Source organism: Canis lupus, chromosome 5, assembly GCF_011100685.1.
Source record: "Canis lupus familiaris isolate Mischka breed German Shepherd chromosome 5, alternate assembly UU_Cfam_GSD_1.0, whole genome shotgun sequence".
Taxonomy (NCBI): domain Eukaryota; kingdom Metazoa; phylum Chordata; class Mammalia; order Carnivora; family Canidae; genus Canis; species Canis lupus.
The window spans coordinates 82,512,479-82,531,334 of record NC_049226.1 but is presented as its reverse complement, the minus strand read 5'-3'; the positions used below and the strand labels follow the sequence as shown (position 1 = coordinate 82,531,334).

The window sequence follows — 18,856 nt, the reverse complement described above, 5'->3', positions numbered from 1 at the left end:
ATTTGGACAGATATGGACAGATGGCCAGGCTGGTGGCCCACTGGAGCCACAGCCCCGCCTCAGCAAATGTGCCGTGCCTGAGTCTCCTCCCCAGGCTCTGGGGGTGGCTGAGACCTCTTCTTCATATCAGCTCCAAAGCAGATGTGTGCACTGGCTGGCTGGCTCTGCAGGGTCAGAGCACCACATCTGGAACTCCCAGTATGGGAGCATGGAAACCATTAACCCTGGGTTTACCTGGGACCTGTAGCATAGACTGAGCATCCTTTTCACCCCAAACCTCCACCAGGGCCCATCACAGGCCCCCTGCAAACCTCACATAATACCAACCAACTAACCCTGAGTTCCAGCTCGTCCTATCAAATGCCAGCTCTTCCTCCACTCCCTTGGGTGCCGCCTGCCTTCCCCATCCAGAACCTCCTCACTGCCCACCCCTCCAACTGAGATACCCGTGGTCTCTTGCCCTGACCAGTGCACATCTATCTATCTGATCCCCATCAGCTGGTGCCTACTGCAGCCCCTGCCTCCTACACCCCTCTGCAGTCCAGTTTTGCTAGATCACTGGTTTCAAGCACTGCTCCTCAGGTGGCTGAATGGGACAGGGGAGGGAGAACCTGGGCTTTGGAGCCATAGTGACCTAAGTTCAAATCCTGTCTTACTGTTTGGCTCTGAGCAGCTTGTGGATCCCTCTGGATCCAGGCTCCTGGCTGGTCACCTAGTGAAAGGCTGTGTGATGCCAGCCTTGCAGGGCACTTGCGACAGACACTGAGCAGAGGCAGTGTTAGAACTGAGCATAGTACACCACAGTCCATCTCTCTGGGGAGAGTGGATCCCACCCAGAGCTTCTTAACCAAGACCCTCAGCCCCAGTCAGGTGGTACGTGTTCTCAACTCCAGCCTATTGCTCAACCTGTCCCCCTCCATACCCTGAAGAACACCCCTGCCCTTCTTTCCCATAGTCTGTCTCGACCTTTCCCCTCTGGCATGTCCTCCTCCTCACTGTAAAGGCCATGGGGGGCCTTGTGCAGCATGAGACCCACTCTGCTGTCTCCTAGGGAGGGAGGAACAGAGCTGACTCAAAATCTGGGACTCCTGACCCCAAGCCCGAAACCCACTTCACCTACCAGCAAGATAATATAGAGCTCGGGGCAGCCCTGTGGACGTGGACAGAGGCTAGGACCCACGTCTGCACCATGTAGCTGCTGTCCTGGGGGCCTTGGGAGCAGGCAGGAGGTGGTGCAGCCAAGGGCAGCTCCTGCTCCATGGGAAGCCCCCAGGCTGGCGGGCCAGCAGTCTTGGGAAGAACCTGGAGTCCGCTGCTGGCATGGCCACATGTAAGTTACTGGGTTTCAGTTGGCGTGAGGTAGAGCCCCTGCAGGGAAAGGACAGAGAGTTCTCCTTCCTTGGTCCCTGGACCAGTATTTTGTTTTGTGTTGGAGGCCTTTTGGTGAGGTGAGGCAGTCACAGAGGGTGATGGGACTGATCCACAGAGGTGGTGCAGCTGACACCAGGGGCCCACGGCACTCCTCGCCAGCATATCAGACATGGGGATTAAATGGGAGTGTCACTCCCCACATCCAGGAGGCAGCAGGATGTCCAACCCAGGTTTACTACCCTTCTCTCTGCTCCGAGACAGGTGGCAGGTGGTGGAAGAACTACATTTAATTACCCTCATGCTCTTCGGAACACCTCGTCCCTGTGGCTGGAGAATGAAAGCATCCCTCATATCCCATGAGGAAGTCAACCTATCTGACAGTCGGAAGGGTGCCAGGCAGGCGACAGTCCCATGTGCCAAAGGGAGGGGCAGAACTGGTTACTGCTGCACCCAGGGCAAGTTCCAAGAAACTCTGCTCTGACTGAGTGGAGATCCACCTGGCTATCCCCTCACCAGAACATCCCCACCCAGGCCCTAAGGCTCCTCGGGACTGGCACGTCCCAGGAGACATGGGGCTTGGAAGGCAGCTTCCCTGTGTTCCCCTGCCACAGCCCAGCCTGAGAACCAAGCTGCCCTGCCTCGCCCTGGGAGGCATGGGCCACGCCTCGGCGGAGGCCCTGCACTTTGACCTTGAGCCAGCTCTTTCTTTTTCAGGCTTGCCACCATAGGTATAGAACCTGCAGGTGGGAGTGGATCTGGGGCTGCAAGGAAGAGCTTTGCATTTTACCAAAGATGTTCAGTTTGCCTGGATATGAGTGAGAGAAGTAAAGTGGTCTGGTATGGCCAGGTGCCAGGCAGCCCAGGCAGAGCCAGCTGCGGCAGGGAGCTTGCTCAGAAGCTGGCCCATGGCTGTGTCTGATTCCTGGGCCCATGGGCCTGCACCCGCTGAAGGAACCTGTCAGCCCTTGATGCTGGGCTTCTGTTCTACACACAGAGGAGGGCACTGAGGAAGGCTTAGAACCCTGCTGGATGGGGGAAGGGCAGTTTTTAGGGCCCCCGGCAGCACTGTTCACAGTGAGATAAAGCCAGGTCAGGCTGGATCTTGGCTGGAGCATCCTGCCAGCTCCACCAGGCCTAGAGCCAAAACTGTGGAAATATTCATTTTGCTTAGACTTAGGCCCTATGGATGGGCTCACTGGATCAATTCTCATTTGGGGCTGAGAGCCATGCTGCTCTTAGCACAAAGCCTCATTCGCTGCAGCTTATAGAAACTGGATTGAACAACCCAGGCCAGAAGCAAAGTTGACCCATTTCATACCCATGACCAGGAGAGCCAAGAGGCTCGGGCCAGGTAAGAAGTGGCAGGAGCTGTAAGCATCCAGCCTGATCCCTTATAGTACCCTCAGACCCTTTTACCCAACCTGCTCAAGGGACTGGCAGAACATGTACAGGGTACACAGTAACATGCCAGACAGCACGATCAGCGCTGTGGACTTGGGCCAGCCCCTGGGATAGGTGGTCACCTGCTCAGGGAGCCTCACAGCAGAGGCTAGGTCCAAATGATAGAAGCCAATGGAGGAATGGGGTGACAGTGAGACAGGGAGCCTGCTCCAGGCCTGATGGATAACATCCCAGGATCCTTAGCTTAAAGGGCTAAATGGGTGAGGAGGATGGGTGAGCTATAACCCATGCTCTGGCAGCCTTATGGCCTTGTGTGTTAGGTCATGTGTTGCAGCTCATCCATATTCCTGGACTCCCAGGCCTTTAATCTCTAAGCCAGATACCGTGTGGCAAGGCCTGGGGGAATGGTGAGGGGCCCTCAAAGCAGGGTCTCTTTCACCTGACCACGACTTCCTGAATTCGGGACCAGGCACACAGTAGCATAGTTCAGCCATCCTTCAGTAAACATACGCAGGAGAAAAAGGAAACAACCAAAGACTGTGGAGAGATTGGACCAGAGAAGCCAACACTGGTATCAGGAGATTGTAAGCAAGCCCTTGGCCCTCAGCTAGACCCAATTTCCCAGCTAAAATAAGAGGGTTGGATAAGGTTACCTCCAGGGGGCTGGCCAGTTCTGACATCCTCCACCCTGGTCAGGCCTAATCACACTGACTCTCCACAACTCAGCCCCTAAGGGCCACTCAAGGGCTCAGCGTGAGTCTAGAGGCCTGGGTCCCCATGGGATAGCCCTGGAAGAACTGACAGCAGGTGCAGGAGAGGCCCGGGCTTGTGGAGCCTCTGAGCAGCCACAAGAGCAAGGAAAGGCAGGAAAAGCTGAGTTGTTAACAGTGAGGACACCAAGATAGCTTCTCAGAGGGGAAAGCCCCATCCGCTAGCCAAATGCAAAGCCTCAGCTGAGGTTAAGGCCTGAAAAAGTCGCTCCCTGAGTAGCCAAGGAGACACAAGGTCTGGGCAAGTGCCCAGGGCTAGGCCAAAGTTGGCCAGGAAAGCAGTGCCCAGCACTCAGTTGGGGCTGTTCCTCCACACATCCCTTTCCCCTGCCACAAGTCTGCCTGCCACTCTTCAGGACCACTCAAGTTCACATGGGGGCAGCCCCACTCCAGGCCCTCAAGCTAGAGTGCTGGATGGAGACACACAGAGCACGTGTTAGGCTACAGAACAGCAGCCAAACCTACTAAGCGGCCCATCAGAGCCTTGATTTTCCTGCCTCTAAAAAAAGGAGGAAGGCCAGCGCAGAACAGATTTTAAAAAATCAGCCAAGTATGTGTTAGATGAGGCAGCAGCCAGGGAGGTCAACGGAAATGTCCCCCAAACTGGGGTGCAGAGTAGAAGAGGAGAGTTGTCAGTCACCTAATAGTAAGCCCTTTCCAGTGTGACTGTATGTACCTATAGTACCTACAGAGTTTGGGGTGTCTGGTTTGGACCTTTCCCAGAGTCACTCTACTCACATGCACCTCTATGTGCCACATGCACACCTATGTGTCCCCTAAAGTGCTGAAGAACATTGGGAGAAAAGGAGTCTGTCCTGAGGATAAATCTTCCCTCTCCTGGAGGGATCAGGGCTGCAGGGGAAGAGTGGAGGCCACGTGGGGAAGAGTGATGCTTCTGGGAGCCTGTGAAATATGGCCCTGATCCTAGGCAGCTTCAAAGTCCTGCTTGGAGCCTGTAAGACCCCTGGTTCATAGCTACTACTTGCTGCAGCTGCTGCTGATTCAGAGCTACCAGCATGACCCAGGTCGGGGGAAATGAGGACAGCTTGATGGTGATGGTTAAGGCTGGAGCAGTGTGCACTGAGCACCAAGGTGGAGAGCCTCGGAGAATTTCCCCTGGCCTCCTCCTTCCCAACCCAGGAAGCTGGGGCACAGAGAAGTGAGGACAGGAAGAGATGGACAGACAGGAGACACTGAGCCGTGAGTCCTACTTAATCTGAGAAGGCCAACTAGGACTTGGGTGAGGGAAGCAGGGCCCAGGACAGAGTCCCAAGGGACGCGGCCACAGGCAGATGCTGTGCAGAGGAGAGGAGAGGCAGCCTGGCTGACTCAGGAGTCCAGCCACACACCCCTCCCCTGTTCTCTAGCAGCTGAGTGGTCATGGCACACCCCCTTGTGGCCACAGGGAGGATGGCTTTGTAAACAGCGAAGGGGATCCACTCTTCCTCTCAACACAGCTCTCCAATCTAGTATCTGCCTCAGACTTCTGGTCCCTATCTCTCCCCAGCTAGTGATCCCTGGGAGAGGAGGCTGCAGGCACCTACAAAGCCACACAGGAATGTGTCATAAAGAACATGGAAGAGGCCTGAGGTAGATATAAGCCTGGGAAAGCCAGAATGGAGACAAGGTGGGCTTAAATCTGGTCATGAGGCACTGGTCTGTCTTGCATCATTGAAGACAGAACCTTTTGAGGAGCAAAACTGGAGAGACTGCAGAGGAAGCTTGGGCATCCTCAGTCCCCTACACTCCTGCTTCCCAGCTCAAGTCTCAAAATCCCTTAATCCAGCTTTCCTCCACCCCCACGCCGCCTCTACTGCCTAATGCCATATCTAAAAAAAGCAGGCACTGGCGTGCCTGGCTGGCTCAGTTGGTAGAGCATACAACTCTTGATCTTGAGGTTGTGAGTTTGAGTCCCATGCTGGGTATAGTGGTTACTTGAAATATTTAGGGGTAGGTGCCTGATGACTGGGTGGTTCAGTTGCTTAAGCATCTGCCTTCAGCTCAGGTCATGATTCTGGGGTCCTGGAACTGAGCCCCAAGATGGGCTTCCTGCTCAGTGAGAAGTCTGCTTGTGCTCTCATGTGCATGCACACACACTCTCTCTCCCCCTAACAAATAAAATCTTTATTTAAAAAAATTATTTGTTTGTTTGTTTGTTTGTTTATTTATTTATGAGAGACACAGAAAGAGAAAGAGAGGCAGAGACACAGGCAGAGGGAGAAGCAGGCAAGAAGCAAGATGCAGGACTCGATCCCGGACCTGGGGGTTATGCCTTGAGCCAAAGGCAGATGCTCAACCACTGAGCCACCCAAGTGTCCCAAATCTTTTTTTTTTTTTTTTTTAAGATTTTACTTATTTAAGAAAAAGAGGGACAGCCCGTGCTCAAGCAAAGGGCGGGGGGATGGGGAGGAGAACAGGGAGAAGCAACCTCCCTGATGTGCAGGGAGCCCTACTCAGGACTCAATCCCAAGACCCTGGGGTCATGACCCAAGCTGAAGGCAGGCGCTTAACCAACTCAGCCACCCAGGCACCCCTAAATAAAATCTTTAAAAAAATCTTTAGGGGTGCCTGGGTGGCTCAGTCAGTTAAACATCTGACTCTTGATCTCAGAGTCATGAATTCAAGCCCCATGTTGGCCTCCACACTAGGTGTGGAGCCTACTTTAAAAAATACAATTTTTAAAAAATTTCAAAAAGCAGTGCTTTACCCAGAAACAGAACAGTCCATGACATGGCACATCCCCTCCAGGATTGGGGCCTTTGCACTCCTCCCCTGTACACCAAAGCCTAACAGTCCGCCAGCACCCATACTGAGGCATTACTCATCTAATCACAGAAATATCTGTCGAGGATGCACTCTGGCTAGGTACCGTGCTCACAGTCTGCACAAGATTTCATTTTATAGGCAGGCAAATAAGCTTCAGAGTGTTAAATCACATGCTCCGCATCACATAGCTGGCCGGAAAGGAAGCCATGGAGTGCCTGATGCCCCACTTTCTACAGAACTCAAGAAAGTTCCTGGTGACCCAGGGAGACCCTGAGGAGCCTGATGCTAAGCAGGCACAGATGATTAATAGGAGAGACCACTACTTCATGCCCTCACACCTGTTCATTTTTGATGCAGACCCTCTGGTGAGCTGCAGTGTGTCTGACCGCTGAGTCCAAAGTACAAGAGCAGCTATGAGGTAGAAAAAGGGCCCCGGATGCTGTAGCAGGCACCCTGACTACAGGAGGGTGGGCAAGTGCGCAGCCTGGGGCGGGGGGCAGGAACCAAAGTATCATAAGCAAACTTGGGCCCTCGGGGACAGTGGTTCCTGCCATCTGAAGTCTAACAGCCCTGGAGTGGGAGAAGCTCTGCTATGCTCTGTGTGCACCACTAAGAAAGCAGGAAAGTGAGACTAATACATTCCAGAAGAGTGGTGTGCAAAATATTTAAACTAAGATGTTGAGGCCTTTCTTTCGCTACCATCCAGAAACCCTGGCCACCCAGAAAGCCTATCTTCAAGGGTCCTGGATGGCTCATATTTGCCTATGCTGAGGCCACCCCAAAAGGCCCTACCTAGGCTTGGGTACAAACCTTAGCTCCACCTCAGAAACCAGGCCCAAGAAATCACAGAATAAATCCAAGGAAAAGTGTGTTATCACTCAGCAGAGCAAGTTCTGACATGACCTCTGAGGCAGGGTTTGTGAAATAGCGGCTATCATGTCCTGTGCTAAAGTATATGCCGGCGCAAGATGTAATCAAGAAAGGAAAAGCAAGAAGGAGGAGGGGGTTGGTGAAGAAGGAAAGAGAAAAATGGCCAGGTGAGAGGTGAGCAGGTGAGCTGTACCTGGACAGGAGCCCTGGTTGTGGCCGGGTCACTAGCCAGAGGTGCCCAGCCCTGCTGGGCCCTCAAGTATCCCCTGGGCTCTGAATCTTCAGGTGTAAAGAGAAGGGGCTTGATGGGGGTTCCCTGAGACTCAGACCAGCCCCACCAGGCTGTGAACCAAATCTGGAAGTCAAATGCCCAGGGTCACCAGCAGAGGTCTCATCCTAGATGGCTGTTGGGTGTGAGTAGCTTCTCTTCATATATCTAAACATGTTCTAATTTCCCTTATTTTAGATATTTTTATCAGATGTCTTAAATTATAAAATATGTGTTCACTGCAAATAAAAAGAGTACATAAAATAAAAATACACATATTCCCCTCCCAGCCTCTTCAATCCCTCTCTCTAGAGGCTGCCACCCTAGACCACATGGTATCTATACTTCCAGACACTTTTCCATGTGCATATAGTATTCTACTAAAATGGGAATATGTTAACAGTATATTTTTAAATCAGTCCTTACAAAATTTCAGGCTTTGAGCACTTGCATAGTATTCCAATGTAAAGACAGACCATGGTTTATTTAACCATATCCCTGTAGATGAATATTCCACTGGTTCTAATGGGCTCAAATTAGGAACAAGGCTGACGTGAGTATTTCTAAACATGCCATCTTGGGCTAATCTAGAGGGACACAATCCTGTAAGTGGGGCTGCGGGGATACAGAGTACATACACGTGCAATGTTTAACAAGGTGGTGAAAACCTGTTCCCCAAAAGGTCCACACTGAGTCACCCTTCTACCAACTTTACTTTTTGGAATCGAAAAAAAATGCGCTTAGTCAAAAACAAAAACAAAACCAATGTCACGTCCAGTCGTGCAGGAGAACGCACAGCAGGGATCAGCAGGGGAATCCCTGGCTGTTGCACTCTCTGTGCCACTTGCCAAATTAGGCTCCATGCCAGGTGTCCTCATCAGACCATGCTTGTGTCCACTTGGCCTGTCCTTAGGGCTGCTCTCCAGCCTCCTGGCAGGACTCACAGGCAGAACTGGACCGCTAAGGGAGACTTGCCCTGGCTGCAAGCCACCAGATGGCCGAGAGTGGGCTGAAATGCTGCCAGCCAGCCAGCATTCTGATGACCTCCAGACTGGTATCTTCAGTGCTGTTTCCCCTGAGTTCTAGACCCACACGGCCACCTCCCTCAGACACTCCGACTCAGCACATCTGAGACAGAACACCTCCTCTTCTGCTACCCCATTCACACCCCAAACTGTCTCCTCTTCTTCTGGTCCCCATCTCAGAAGCACTTCCAGTACGTACCTAGTCTAGTCATTTATGAAGTCAGAGGCCTGACTTCTAACCCCTTTCATCCCTAGGGATGAAATGAAAACTGAATGAAAACCAGCCCAATCTTGTGGATCTCATCCCCCTAAGCTGAGTCCTGGCCCAGTCCTCCAACTCCTTATGCCACTCCTTGCCCGGGTTCGGCCCCTGTTTTCTCACCTGAAGAGCTGGAATAGTGGCCTGTCTCCAGCCTAGCTCTGCCTAAATCCATCCTCCAGAGCCACAGACCAAGTTTCTAACTGCATCATCCTCCCACTCCCCTTCACAACTCCCCCTGCCTTCATCTACTAAAGGACTAAGTCCAATTGGCTCATGGCAGCAAGACCTCTCTCCTGCCTCTCTCGAGCCTCCATCCCCACTCTGGGGCCTCCTCCTCTTGGACAGCAGCAGCAAGCTGGAGAGGAACAAACAAAGTATCAGGTAGCCAAAGTCATCACCAAAGATCCATGCCAGCTCATCCATCCCTGGGTATTGGGGGTCTCTTCACTCAGCAATGCCACTGCCCAGGGCAGTCGGGACACATAGATCCTCAAACACTGAGGGAAAAACTTCAGGTGTGTGTGGGGCCAGGCTCTCACAGCTCAGAATCAAGGTACTTGTTCCCCTCGATCCATGGTGCAAACTCTCCCAGGTTACCACCTTCTGCACAGTCTTCTCCCAATGCCCCTGAGCTCCTCTCTCGCGCTTGTGGCCAGTGGATTGTCAGGACTGTGTTACCTCTTCCTTGTCAGAATACGTCCAACTCTGAGGAATTTTGCACAGAGCCAAACTCATTTTCCTGTCCAAGCCATGGCCCTCTAACGTCACCAACTCAATACAGTCTCCTTTGACCAAAAAAAAAAAAAAAAAAAATGCAATACAGGAAATATTTCCAGGCAAGAATATAGACAGAAACCTTTAGACACTTCCCATACATTGGCCTCAACCTAACCTCCTCCTCCTTCTTTCTTTTTTTTTTTTTATCATAACATTCATCTCTCCTGAGCTGTGTCCTAGGCACTCAAAGTCTTTCATGAACCAGCCTGGTGCATTTATCAATACTCAACCCCTGCACATCTCTGACACATGTTCTATTCTCTCTTCCCAGGTTCTAAAGCTCCTCTGATACTCTCTGAAGTTTCATGTTTCCGAGACTGCTAACGTCATTCCTTCTTCCCACCTCCTTGGCCTGGTTGACTTTTTTTAGTAACAGCTTTACTGAGATATAATTCATATGCCATACAACTTTCCACTTAAAATGTACAAGTCAACAGGTCTTGATGCATTCACAGAACTGTATAGCATTACCGCCATCAATTTTAGAAGCCCAAAAAGAAACCCTGCACCCTTTTATCTACCTGCTCCCATCCCCCTAAAATTTACCTTGTGCCTACCAAATATTCGATGCTCTCTGCCCCTTAGTCAGGCACACTTGCTTCCAGGCAAGACCTGTGTAACATGTTTTTGTGACCCATTCAAGCCCAGCATGGCGCCTATCTCTTAGGAGTAGTAGGAGAGATTGACCTTGGTGGGAGCAGCTGGATTCCCTGACCATTCACTTGGTACCGGGCCCTGTGCTTACACTTCACACATATCTTGAAGAGATACTATTAACATTTCTTACTGTACAGCTGAGGACAAAGACTTGCCCAAGGTCACAAAGGCAGTAAGTGGCTGAGTTGGGATTAGTTCCCCAGTGAGCTCTGTTCTATCTATATGTTATCTTATCTCTGCCCATACACTCCATTTTCTGGCCCCACTGCTCTCATTTTCTGGCTCCACTCTCCTCTCTTCTTATTAAGGTCACCACAACCTCTGAATGGCAAAACGAAGTGAAAAGCTGTCTGACTTTATTTTACTCTCTTGGCCACATTTGGCGTGCATCACCCTTTTTTTTCAGGTTCTCTGCTAGGGCTGCCCACCTCTCAGGGGATGCCTTTCACCTTTTTGGCAGGACCCCTTGCTTAACTGAAGCCTCTCCTGGGGCAAGGTCTCATATTGGGTTTCTACTTTTCTGACTCTACGCTGTCTCTTGGATGCAGCAGCCACACTTCTATGCTGATTCCCAAAGCTGTCCTCAAAGCTCAGACTCACTCCTGAGCACCAAAAAATCACCTCTACATTGTCACTCAGATGGCTCACAGATCCCTCAATCCCATCTTCTCACTCTTTCTCCAACCTTCTCTTCTGCATTCCACTATCATTTCTGTCACCTACACAGCTGCCTACACCAGAGATAAGAATTGTGAGCTTTGACTCTTCCTGCCTCCTTAGCTCTTTATCCAACCCCTCAAGTCCTATTGATTCCTCTTCCTAAGATTCCCCTACGATGATCCTTGCCAATGTCCAAGGCAAGCTGCCATCATCTTTGACCTGGATTACTTATAAAACCCTGCAAGTAGTTCTTCCCACCTGTGGCACGGCCCCCACTCCAATCCCCCTTCCACACTGCAGGTACACTCTAAAGTATGAGTCCAGTAGTTTTACTCACCCATCCCCTACTTAGGACAAAGCACTTCTTCTATGGCCTTTGCAATCCCTCAAAAGCTGATTCTCTAACTCTCCAGCCACATTTCTTGCCACATCACAGTTAGTGTTGAATGGCTTGCCACTCCTGGAAGACACCATCTATATCTGCAGTTTCATGTGATGGTGACTGGTCAATCCCAGCCTGGAGTCTTGCTTTCTTCCTTTCTTCTTCTTGTGAAAAAATGTTGAAATGCAAAAGGAGATGTTGTAATGAAAAGACAACAAGCAACTCAGAACAGAGATGGATAAAGTGTTTTGGAAGACAGCCAGCATACCATACGTGTGAGCCCTCAACCGTAGTCCCTGAGCATCTAATTCACCGGCTCTCCCCCTCCTGAATGTTAATTATACCCTTTATAACAGGAAGGAGGTGTCCTGACTGGCCCAATTGTCAGGTAGAGCCTCCATTCCAAATTAAGAAACTGGCATCTGCTACCCATCAGCTGAAATATGGCTGCATTATTCAGCTAGCCATAGGCTTGTCTCTATTTTCTATGTTTCTAAGAAGAAGCTAATCCATAGAAAAACCCTGGAAACAATGACTAATCTAGTAGCAAAGAGAACCCCTTAGATTCATTATGATCTCTAAATACCATTTTCCCATTAAAAAAAAAAAAAAAAAGAAACAGATCTCCTAAGAGAAAGGGGGACTCTAAGTCTGGGTCAGGAAATGTATAAGGTAAGATTAGAACATATTGACATTTCCAAAGTAAGGAAAGCTCTCAAAGGCTACAGGATTGTGTCAAAAAGACTCAGTAGCCCATTGAATAAGCTCCCACTGGCCAAAGGATAATTTTGAGCATCAATAAAAATACTGAAAGACAACAAATATATCAAAATCCTATGTACATTATGATACTATACCAAGAAAAAGAACAAACTTTATTAGGTATCTTTGAAGGATGTTGGAGAACCAACTCATTATTTTGAAAACTGATAAATAGGTGGGAGGATAAAACTGATAAATATAGGAAAGAATCAAGTATTTACCCTACCTCACTGACACAGACTGTATTTAAGGGTAACAAAGTAGTTGATGAGTGGAAGTTTCCTAGTATAGAAGTATTCAAGCTAGTAATCAAAGAAGGAAACATAGAATATCACTGTTTTTGCAACACCTAATGAAATAATGGTTCTAGGCAATAAATATCAAGATTCTTTATATCGCAAAAAGAGAAACTACTAGATGCTATGTGCCTCCCAATGGAAGTACAAAATCACTTATTATTCTTTTTTCCAAAAAAAAGTTGAACTAGAATCTAATCAAGCTTCTTTTACTAACTACCAATTTACAGGAAAAACAAGGAAGGAATATTTCCCACTATATAGCAAGGGTGTAATCAGCAAAATTGAGATGGAGGGAAAACCCATAAATCAAATGACCAGTTTCTTCAATAAGTAAAAGGAAAAAATAAGAGAGATAGAGAACCTACATATTAAAAGACCAGCCAAAAGGTATGGATCATATTTGGATCCTAATTGAAATAAATCATATTTTAAAAATTTGAGATAACTAGAAATCTGAACACTGAATGGATAATTGATGACATTAACAAATTATTGTTGTTTCTTTTAAAGGTGAAATGACAGTATCACAGTGATTTTTTAAATAATTAGTCATGACCTTTTTCGAAGATATTGAAACATTTACAGCTGAAATGGCGTATTGTCTGGGATTTACCTCAAAATAATTTAGGAGTTGAGGGGTAAGTGGAGCTATTATTGAAACAAGATTAATAATTGTTGTAATGACAAGAATTGATAATTGTTGCAGTTAGATGATTATTACTTATGGGATCGTCATACTATTTCTTTTAATTTGTATATGTTTGACAGTATCAATAATAGTTTTAAAGATGGTTTTATTTTATTTTTTTAAAAGATTTTATTTATTCATGAGAGACACAGAGAGAGAAAGAGAGAGAGGCAGAGACACAGGTAGAGGGAGAAGCAGGCTTCATGCAAAGAGCCCAATGTGGGACTCGATCCCGGGTCCCCAGGATCACACCCCAGGCTGCAGGCAGCGCTAAACTGCTGCGCCACCGGGGCTGCCCTAAAGATAGTTTTAAAGAGGAAGGGAAAAAATTCTGGAAGGCAGAGCCGGAGCCTCACTCACACCTGAATTCCCTGTGTCCAGTCAAACAAATTAATAGCAATGCTCTTAGGCTGAACCCAGGGTCAAAGCTAAGAACTATGGTAATGCCTGAAATACCTGCTTGGCTCACTTATAAAGCCCAGGGGCTGGCACACAGTAGGCCTTTAGGAAGTGTTTTCTGAATGAGCAAACATCTGAACATCAAAGTAGCACTACAGGGATGCCTGGGTGGCTCAGCAGTTGGGTATCTGCCTTTGGCTCAGGGCATGATCCCGGGATCTGGGATTGAGTTCCGCATCAGGCTCCTTGCATGGAGCCTGCTTCTCCCTCTGCCTGTGTCTCTGCCTCTCTCTCTCTCCCTTTCTCTCTGTCTTTAATGAATAAATAAAATCTTAAAAAAAAAAGTAGCACTACATATGCTCCTAATGCCTGAAATACATCCAACAATCCCAAATCTGGCAGGCCTTTGTGGAAAGTGGCGTTCCATAGCATCACTATCTGCCCCCGTATTATGTGCTAAGGAGCCAGGGATTTCCTTCCCTGGGCTCTGCCTGTTTTTTTCAAAATAAGGGTATGGGTTCCCAGAAGATTTGTATTCCCGTCCCAGGGTTCCTTTTGGTCCCCCTGATTGGACCAGCTATTTCTGCCTTCATGTGCTGGTCTCTCTGCCTGAAATGCTCTCCCGGCCCCAGCTCTCTGCATGGCTGGCTCCTCCTCACTGTTCACATCTCAGCTCAAATATGCTTTCCTCAGCAGGACCTTAACCCACCACACTCTCTAAATAAAGTTCCCCTGTGATTCTCTGTCACTTCACTGTCACTTTCACCGGTATCACCCTTAATATGAAATTACATATTTAGTCTACTTTATAAAATAACAGTAATGAGGCACCTGGCTGGCTCAGTCAGAAGAGTATGTGACTCTTGATCTTGGGGTTCAAAACCCACATGGGGTGTAGAGATTACTTAAATAAATTAAACTCAAAGGGGCACCTGGGTGGCTCAGCAGTTGAACATCTGCCTTTGGTTCAGGTCGTGATCTCAGGGTCCTGGGATCGAGTTCTGTATCGGGCTCCCTGGAGGGAGTATGCTTCCCTCTCTGCCCGTCTCTCTGCCTCTCTCTGTCTCTCATGAATAGATAAATAAAATCTAAAAATAAAATAAATAAAACTTAAAAAAATAAAATAGCAGCTAACACCAACTCAACACTTGCCATGTGCCAAATTCATGCAAAGTGCTTTTATGAATTATCCTGTTTAAACTTCATAACCAGCCTATAAAGTAGGTGCCATTATTATTACGATTTTAAAAACAATAAAACTCTGGACAAAGAGGTTACAGGGCCACAGAGCCATGAAGTAGCAAGCCTACGTTCGTAACTTCTATGCTACACTTTTCTCTTAATGTCTTCCCCCTGCCCACACTGACCTCCACTGCCAGACTATGAGGGTCAAGAGAACATCACTCAACAAAACATCTCAGCCCCTATCATGGCACCTGGCATAAAATAGGTGCTTCATAAGTATACGCTGAATGAATGAAAACATTCAGAGTAACACTGCATGATTTCTCTTTATCTGTAGCTTACCTGGTCTTCCCCACAATTTCCAGCACAAGACTCAGCCCCCAGAAGGTACTCCACATATCTATCCAGAAACACACAGTGTTAAAAAGTGCTTCTGTGATGTGGCACTTGGGTAGCTCAGTTGGTTAAGCAGCTGCCGTCAGCTCAGGTCATGGTCCCAGGATCCTGGGATTGAGCCCTGAATCGGGCTCCCCGCTTAGCAAGCAGTCTGCTTCTCCCTCTCCCACTCCCTCTGCTGTGTTCTCTCTCAAAAAATAAAATATTTTTAAAAATAAAAATAAATAAAAAGTGCTTTTGTGACCACCTAGCTCTGTCCCCTCAGTTAATCAAAGGGTTAGACCTCTCCAGGTTTTTTTCTCCTACCTCTGAGTATAGACAATCACACAAGATGGAAAATAGAGACAACTTCTGAGCTTCAGAGGTCTCAAAAGACTGTGTTTAGCAGAAGAGGTCAGTGGCAGATGCCCTGCTGGGGTGGAATTCAGAGAGAAAGGTCCAGGGCGTGGTGGAGGGTATGCATTTGCCCTTCCTTGCAGAACAACACACACTGCCTAATGCCCTGGGCCTTCTGGGAACTATCTGACACCTGAAACATGTTCTTTGGAAATATTGTCACTTCAGGACATGTCTACAGATCTTACTAGGCACCAAAGGCTTCCTTTTTTTATTTTTATTTTTATTTTATTTATGATAGTCACATACAGAGAGAGAGAGAGAGGCAGAGACACAGGCAGAGGGAGAATGCACCCGGAGCCTGACGTGGGATTCGATCCCGGGTCTCCAGGATCGCGCCCTGGGCCAAAGGCAGGCGCTAAACCGCTGAGCCACCCAGGGATCCCCACCAAAGGCTTTCTTGATCTCCCCTCCCCTCTCTCCTTTCCTCTGGAGATAGGCAAAAACACCCAACAACAGAGGCCTCTGGTATCACTTGCAGAAGCAGAAGGACTTTCTATAGAAGATAATGGGGTTTCTGGTCATCCTTCTGCTTCTGGTTATCCCCAGACCCTTCAACTCTTAAGCATCTCCAGCAAATAGGATCCCAAGAATCCCAAACTCTATGCCAAGAAAATTCTAGGAAGGGATGCCTGGGTGGCTCAGCGGTTGAGCATCTGCCTTTGGTTCAGGGTGTGATCCCGGGATCTGAGATCAAGTCTCACATCGGGGTCCTTGCAGGGAGCCTGCTTCTCCCTCTATGTCTCTGCCTCACTCTGTGTGTCTCTCATGAATAAATAAATAAAATCTTTTTTTAGAACGAAACTTCTATGAAAATAGCACAGACAACCACAGGAGCTGTAATTGGGTAGAGGGAACAACATTCTAGCCTAGGATGATCACAAGGGGGTTCTAAGATGGGGTACTACTGGGGCTGGGCCTTGAAGGGTGGGAATCACTAGGCTTCATGGGGATAAGGATACAGAGGCAATGGCAGATGCAGTGTAGTGAAAGAAAAAGCTAACACTTACCTAGAACATACTCTGTGTTTGTTGCTAGACTAAGGGTTTATATGTAAAAGCTGGCTGACATCCTACAACCTTGTGAAATAAGTGATAATATACTAGATGAAGAATCCAAGGCCAGAGGTGTTAAATAACTCGTCCAGGGTAATCCAGGAATTGGCAGGGCCAGGATTAAAATTCAGATTTGTCCAACCCCAGGATCCACCACACTATGTGTGCCAAGAGTTGAGGAGGATGGCTTGGGTAAGGGAAAGGAGCACATGTCGAAGAGCTAGGGAATCCTTGAATGTGACCCTAAAGGTCTAAAATTCAGATTTGTCCAACCCCAGGATCCACCACACTATGTGTGCCAAGAGTTGAGGAGGGTGGCTTGGGTAAGGGAAAGGAGCACATGTCGAAGAGCTAGGGAATCCTTGAATGTGACCCTAAAGGTCTAAATCCTTGAATGTGGTACCCCTTGTGGGGTACCACAAGGCAGGCCATGTGCTGAGCAGCATTGCAGGGTAGATATTTATGGAAGATAATAGTGGAGAGGCTGCTGGGAAGATGGGAACCTAGTGCCCCCAGAAGCTCTACAGGAGGAGGAAGGACAGACAGCACCATGAGTGAGGAAAACCTAGAAGAGAAACAACTTTACCAAATACCAGTTGGTCATAAATGGTATTCAGCTTCAGATTTAAGCAAAGAAAGATCTCCAGTCCCAGTCAGTCCACAAAACTCATAATAAATGCCAACTGTGTGCCAGGCCCTGCCCCAGGCAGCCTCCCTCTCAGTGAGGAAAATGGGATTGCTGGCAGGCTCCTATAAGGCAGCACCCTAGAGTGCTCTCCTCTCCTTCCCATCTCCACTCTCACAAGGCAGACAGCTTTTCTCCTATGTTTATGTTAAAATCAGTGCCCAAAATTATTGCATTTTAACTTCAGTAAGTTTTAAATTTCTTAAGTATTTATTTTCACTTTACTGGTCTAGTTTGCAAGATAAACAATAACTGATTTTTAAAAATTGAATTGTCGGGATCCCTGGGTGGCGCAGCGGTTTAGCGCCTGCCTTTGGCCCAGGGCGCGATCCTGGAGACCCGGGATCGAATCCCACATCGGGCTTCCGGTGCATGGAGCCTGCTTCTTCCTCTGCCTGTATCTCTGCCTCTCTCTCTCTCTCTGTGACTATCATTAAAAAAAAAAAAAATTAAAAAAAAATAAAAATAAAAATTGAATTGTCTTTTAACCTCAGTAAGTTTTTGATGAAAAAATTTCCTTCAGAGAGCAAATCATCTCCCCCCTCCAACTACCAACCATGGAGCCAGCAGTACTTTTGCTCTTGAGGGTCAGAAATGGGAACTTACCTCCCAACCACAATGCCCTTCACTATCAACAGGGGAAGTGGGGACTCGGGGACATCTCTAATTCAGTATATCTGATGCAGCTGTGCCTAAAGGGATCAATCCCAGTTTGGAGCTGAAGAAAGGGGAACTTAGCTTCTCATCATTCTTGAGCTTTTTTTTTTTTTTTTTAAATCCTGTTGCAACAGGCAACCTTCTCGCTGAGGAGGTGGGATTTATTAGCCAAATACAAGTGTAGGAACTTCCAAATTTGGAGGGCCACCTCTCGCTCTCCGAACCACTGCCTTCGGGAGACTGCTCAGCCAGTGGGGTCGATAGGAGGAAACTCTCACTAGGTTGGCTCAGCAATTCTCCAGGAAGGCTCACCCCGCAAGGCAAGGCCAAGACAGTGATCCCAAATGCCCTGGTGTACATTAGGCGGAAAGGGGGGGGGGCGCGCTTAGATTCCCTAAGAGTTGCCCCTGGGCCACTCTTTGGCTACGTCAGGGTAAAGAGGTTTGTATGGGCACCTCTTGCACCACCGATCAACCACTCTCGAGACACCCTCTTTATAAACTACACGGCAGGCATACGGGCGGGAAGCGGCGGCCCCAGCAGAGGCTAACCACCGCGGTTCTTAAAGCCTTGGTTGCGTCTGGGCCCGTGCCGAGTCGCAAGCGCAGGGAGATTCCCTTCCGGGGCGCCCGCCATCGGCCCCTGGATTCCCAGCGAGTCCTCTCAGGCCCTTCAGGAACCCCCGCCTCCGGCTTCCCCGCCCAGATCGCGGAACCCTCAGGCCCGGGCCAGCGTCCTTGCCGGCCTTTCAAGGCCCAGCCGCCCGGCCCCGCGGCTCACCCTCGAGTGTCTCGCACTGCACCAGGTTGAGGTAGTCCGCCTGGCTGAGCACCCCGGCCTTCAGGCCGCGCACCAGTCCCTCCAAGTAGCCATTGTCCACGTTGAAGTAAAGCTCCGGGAAGAACGACATGGCTGCGGCGGGGGCGGCGAGACCGGAGAACCCCGATCGGCCGGCGGACAGCTCGCTTCCCAGATCAGCTGACTCGGCGCCAGCAGCGGGCTGTCAAGCGGGTCAGGTGACGCGCGAGCGCCTCACGTGACCACGAGGGGCGGGGCCCTCGGGGCGCCAGGCTTCCGGGCGGTTTCGCGTGAAAGCACTGCGCAGGCGTCGGCCCTCTGGCGCCT

The 18,856-nt window shown here is 49.0% G+C and overlaps 1 protein-coding gene across 1 annotated transcript in view; it reads right to left on the bottom strand.

The window, feature by feature from the left end:
• The window catches only part of ATP6V0D1 (ATPase H+ transporting V0 subunit d1), a 39,365-nt gene extending 20,615 nt beyond the window's left edge, over nt 1–18,750 (bottom strand). Inside the window, exon 1 of the mRNA XM_038538614.1 lies at nt 18,512–18,750. Coding sequence (XP_038394542.1) covers nt 18,512–18,641 — 130 coding nt within the window. The 5' untranslated portion in view covers nt 18,642–18,750. The remainder of the gene's footprint in view (nt 1–18,511) is intronic.
• Between the last annotated feature and the right edge of the window lie 106 nt (nt 18,751–18,856).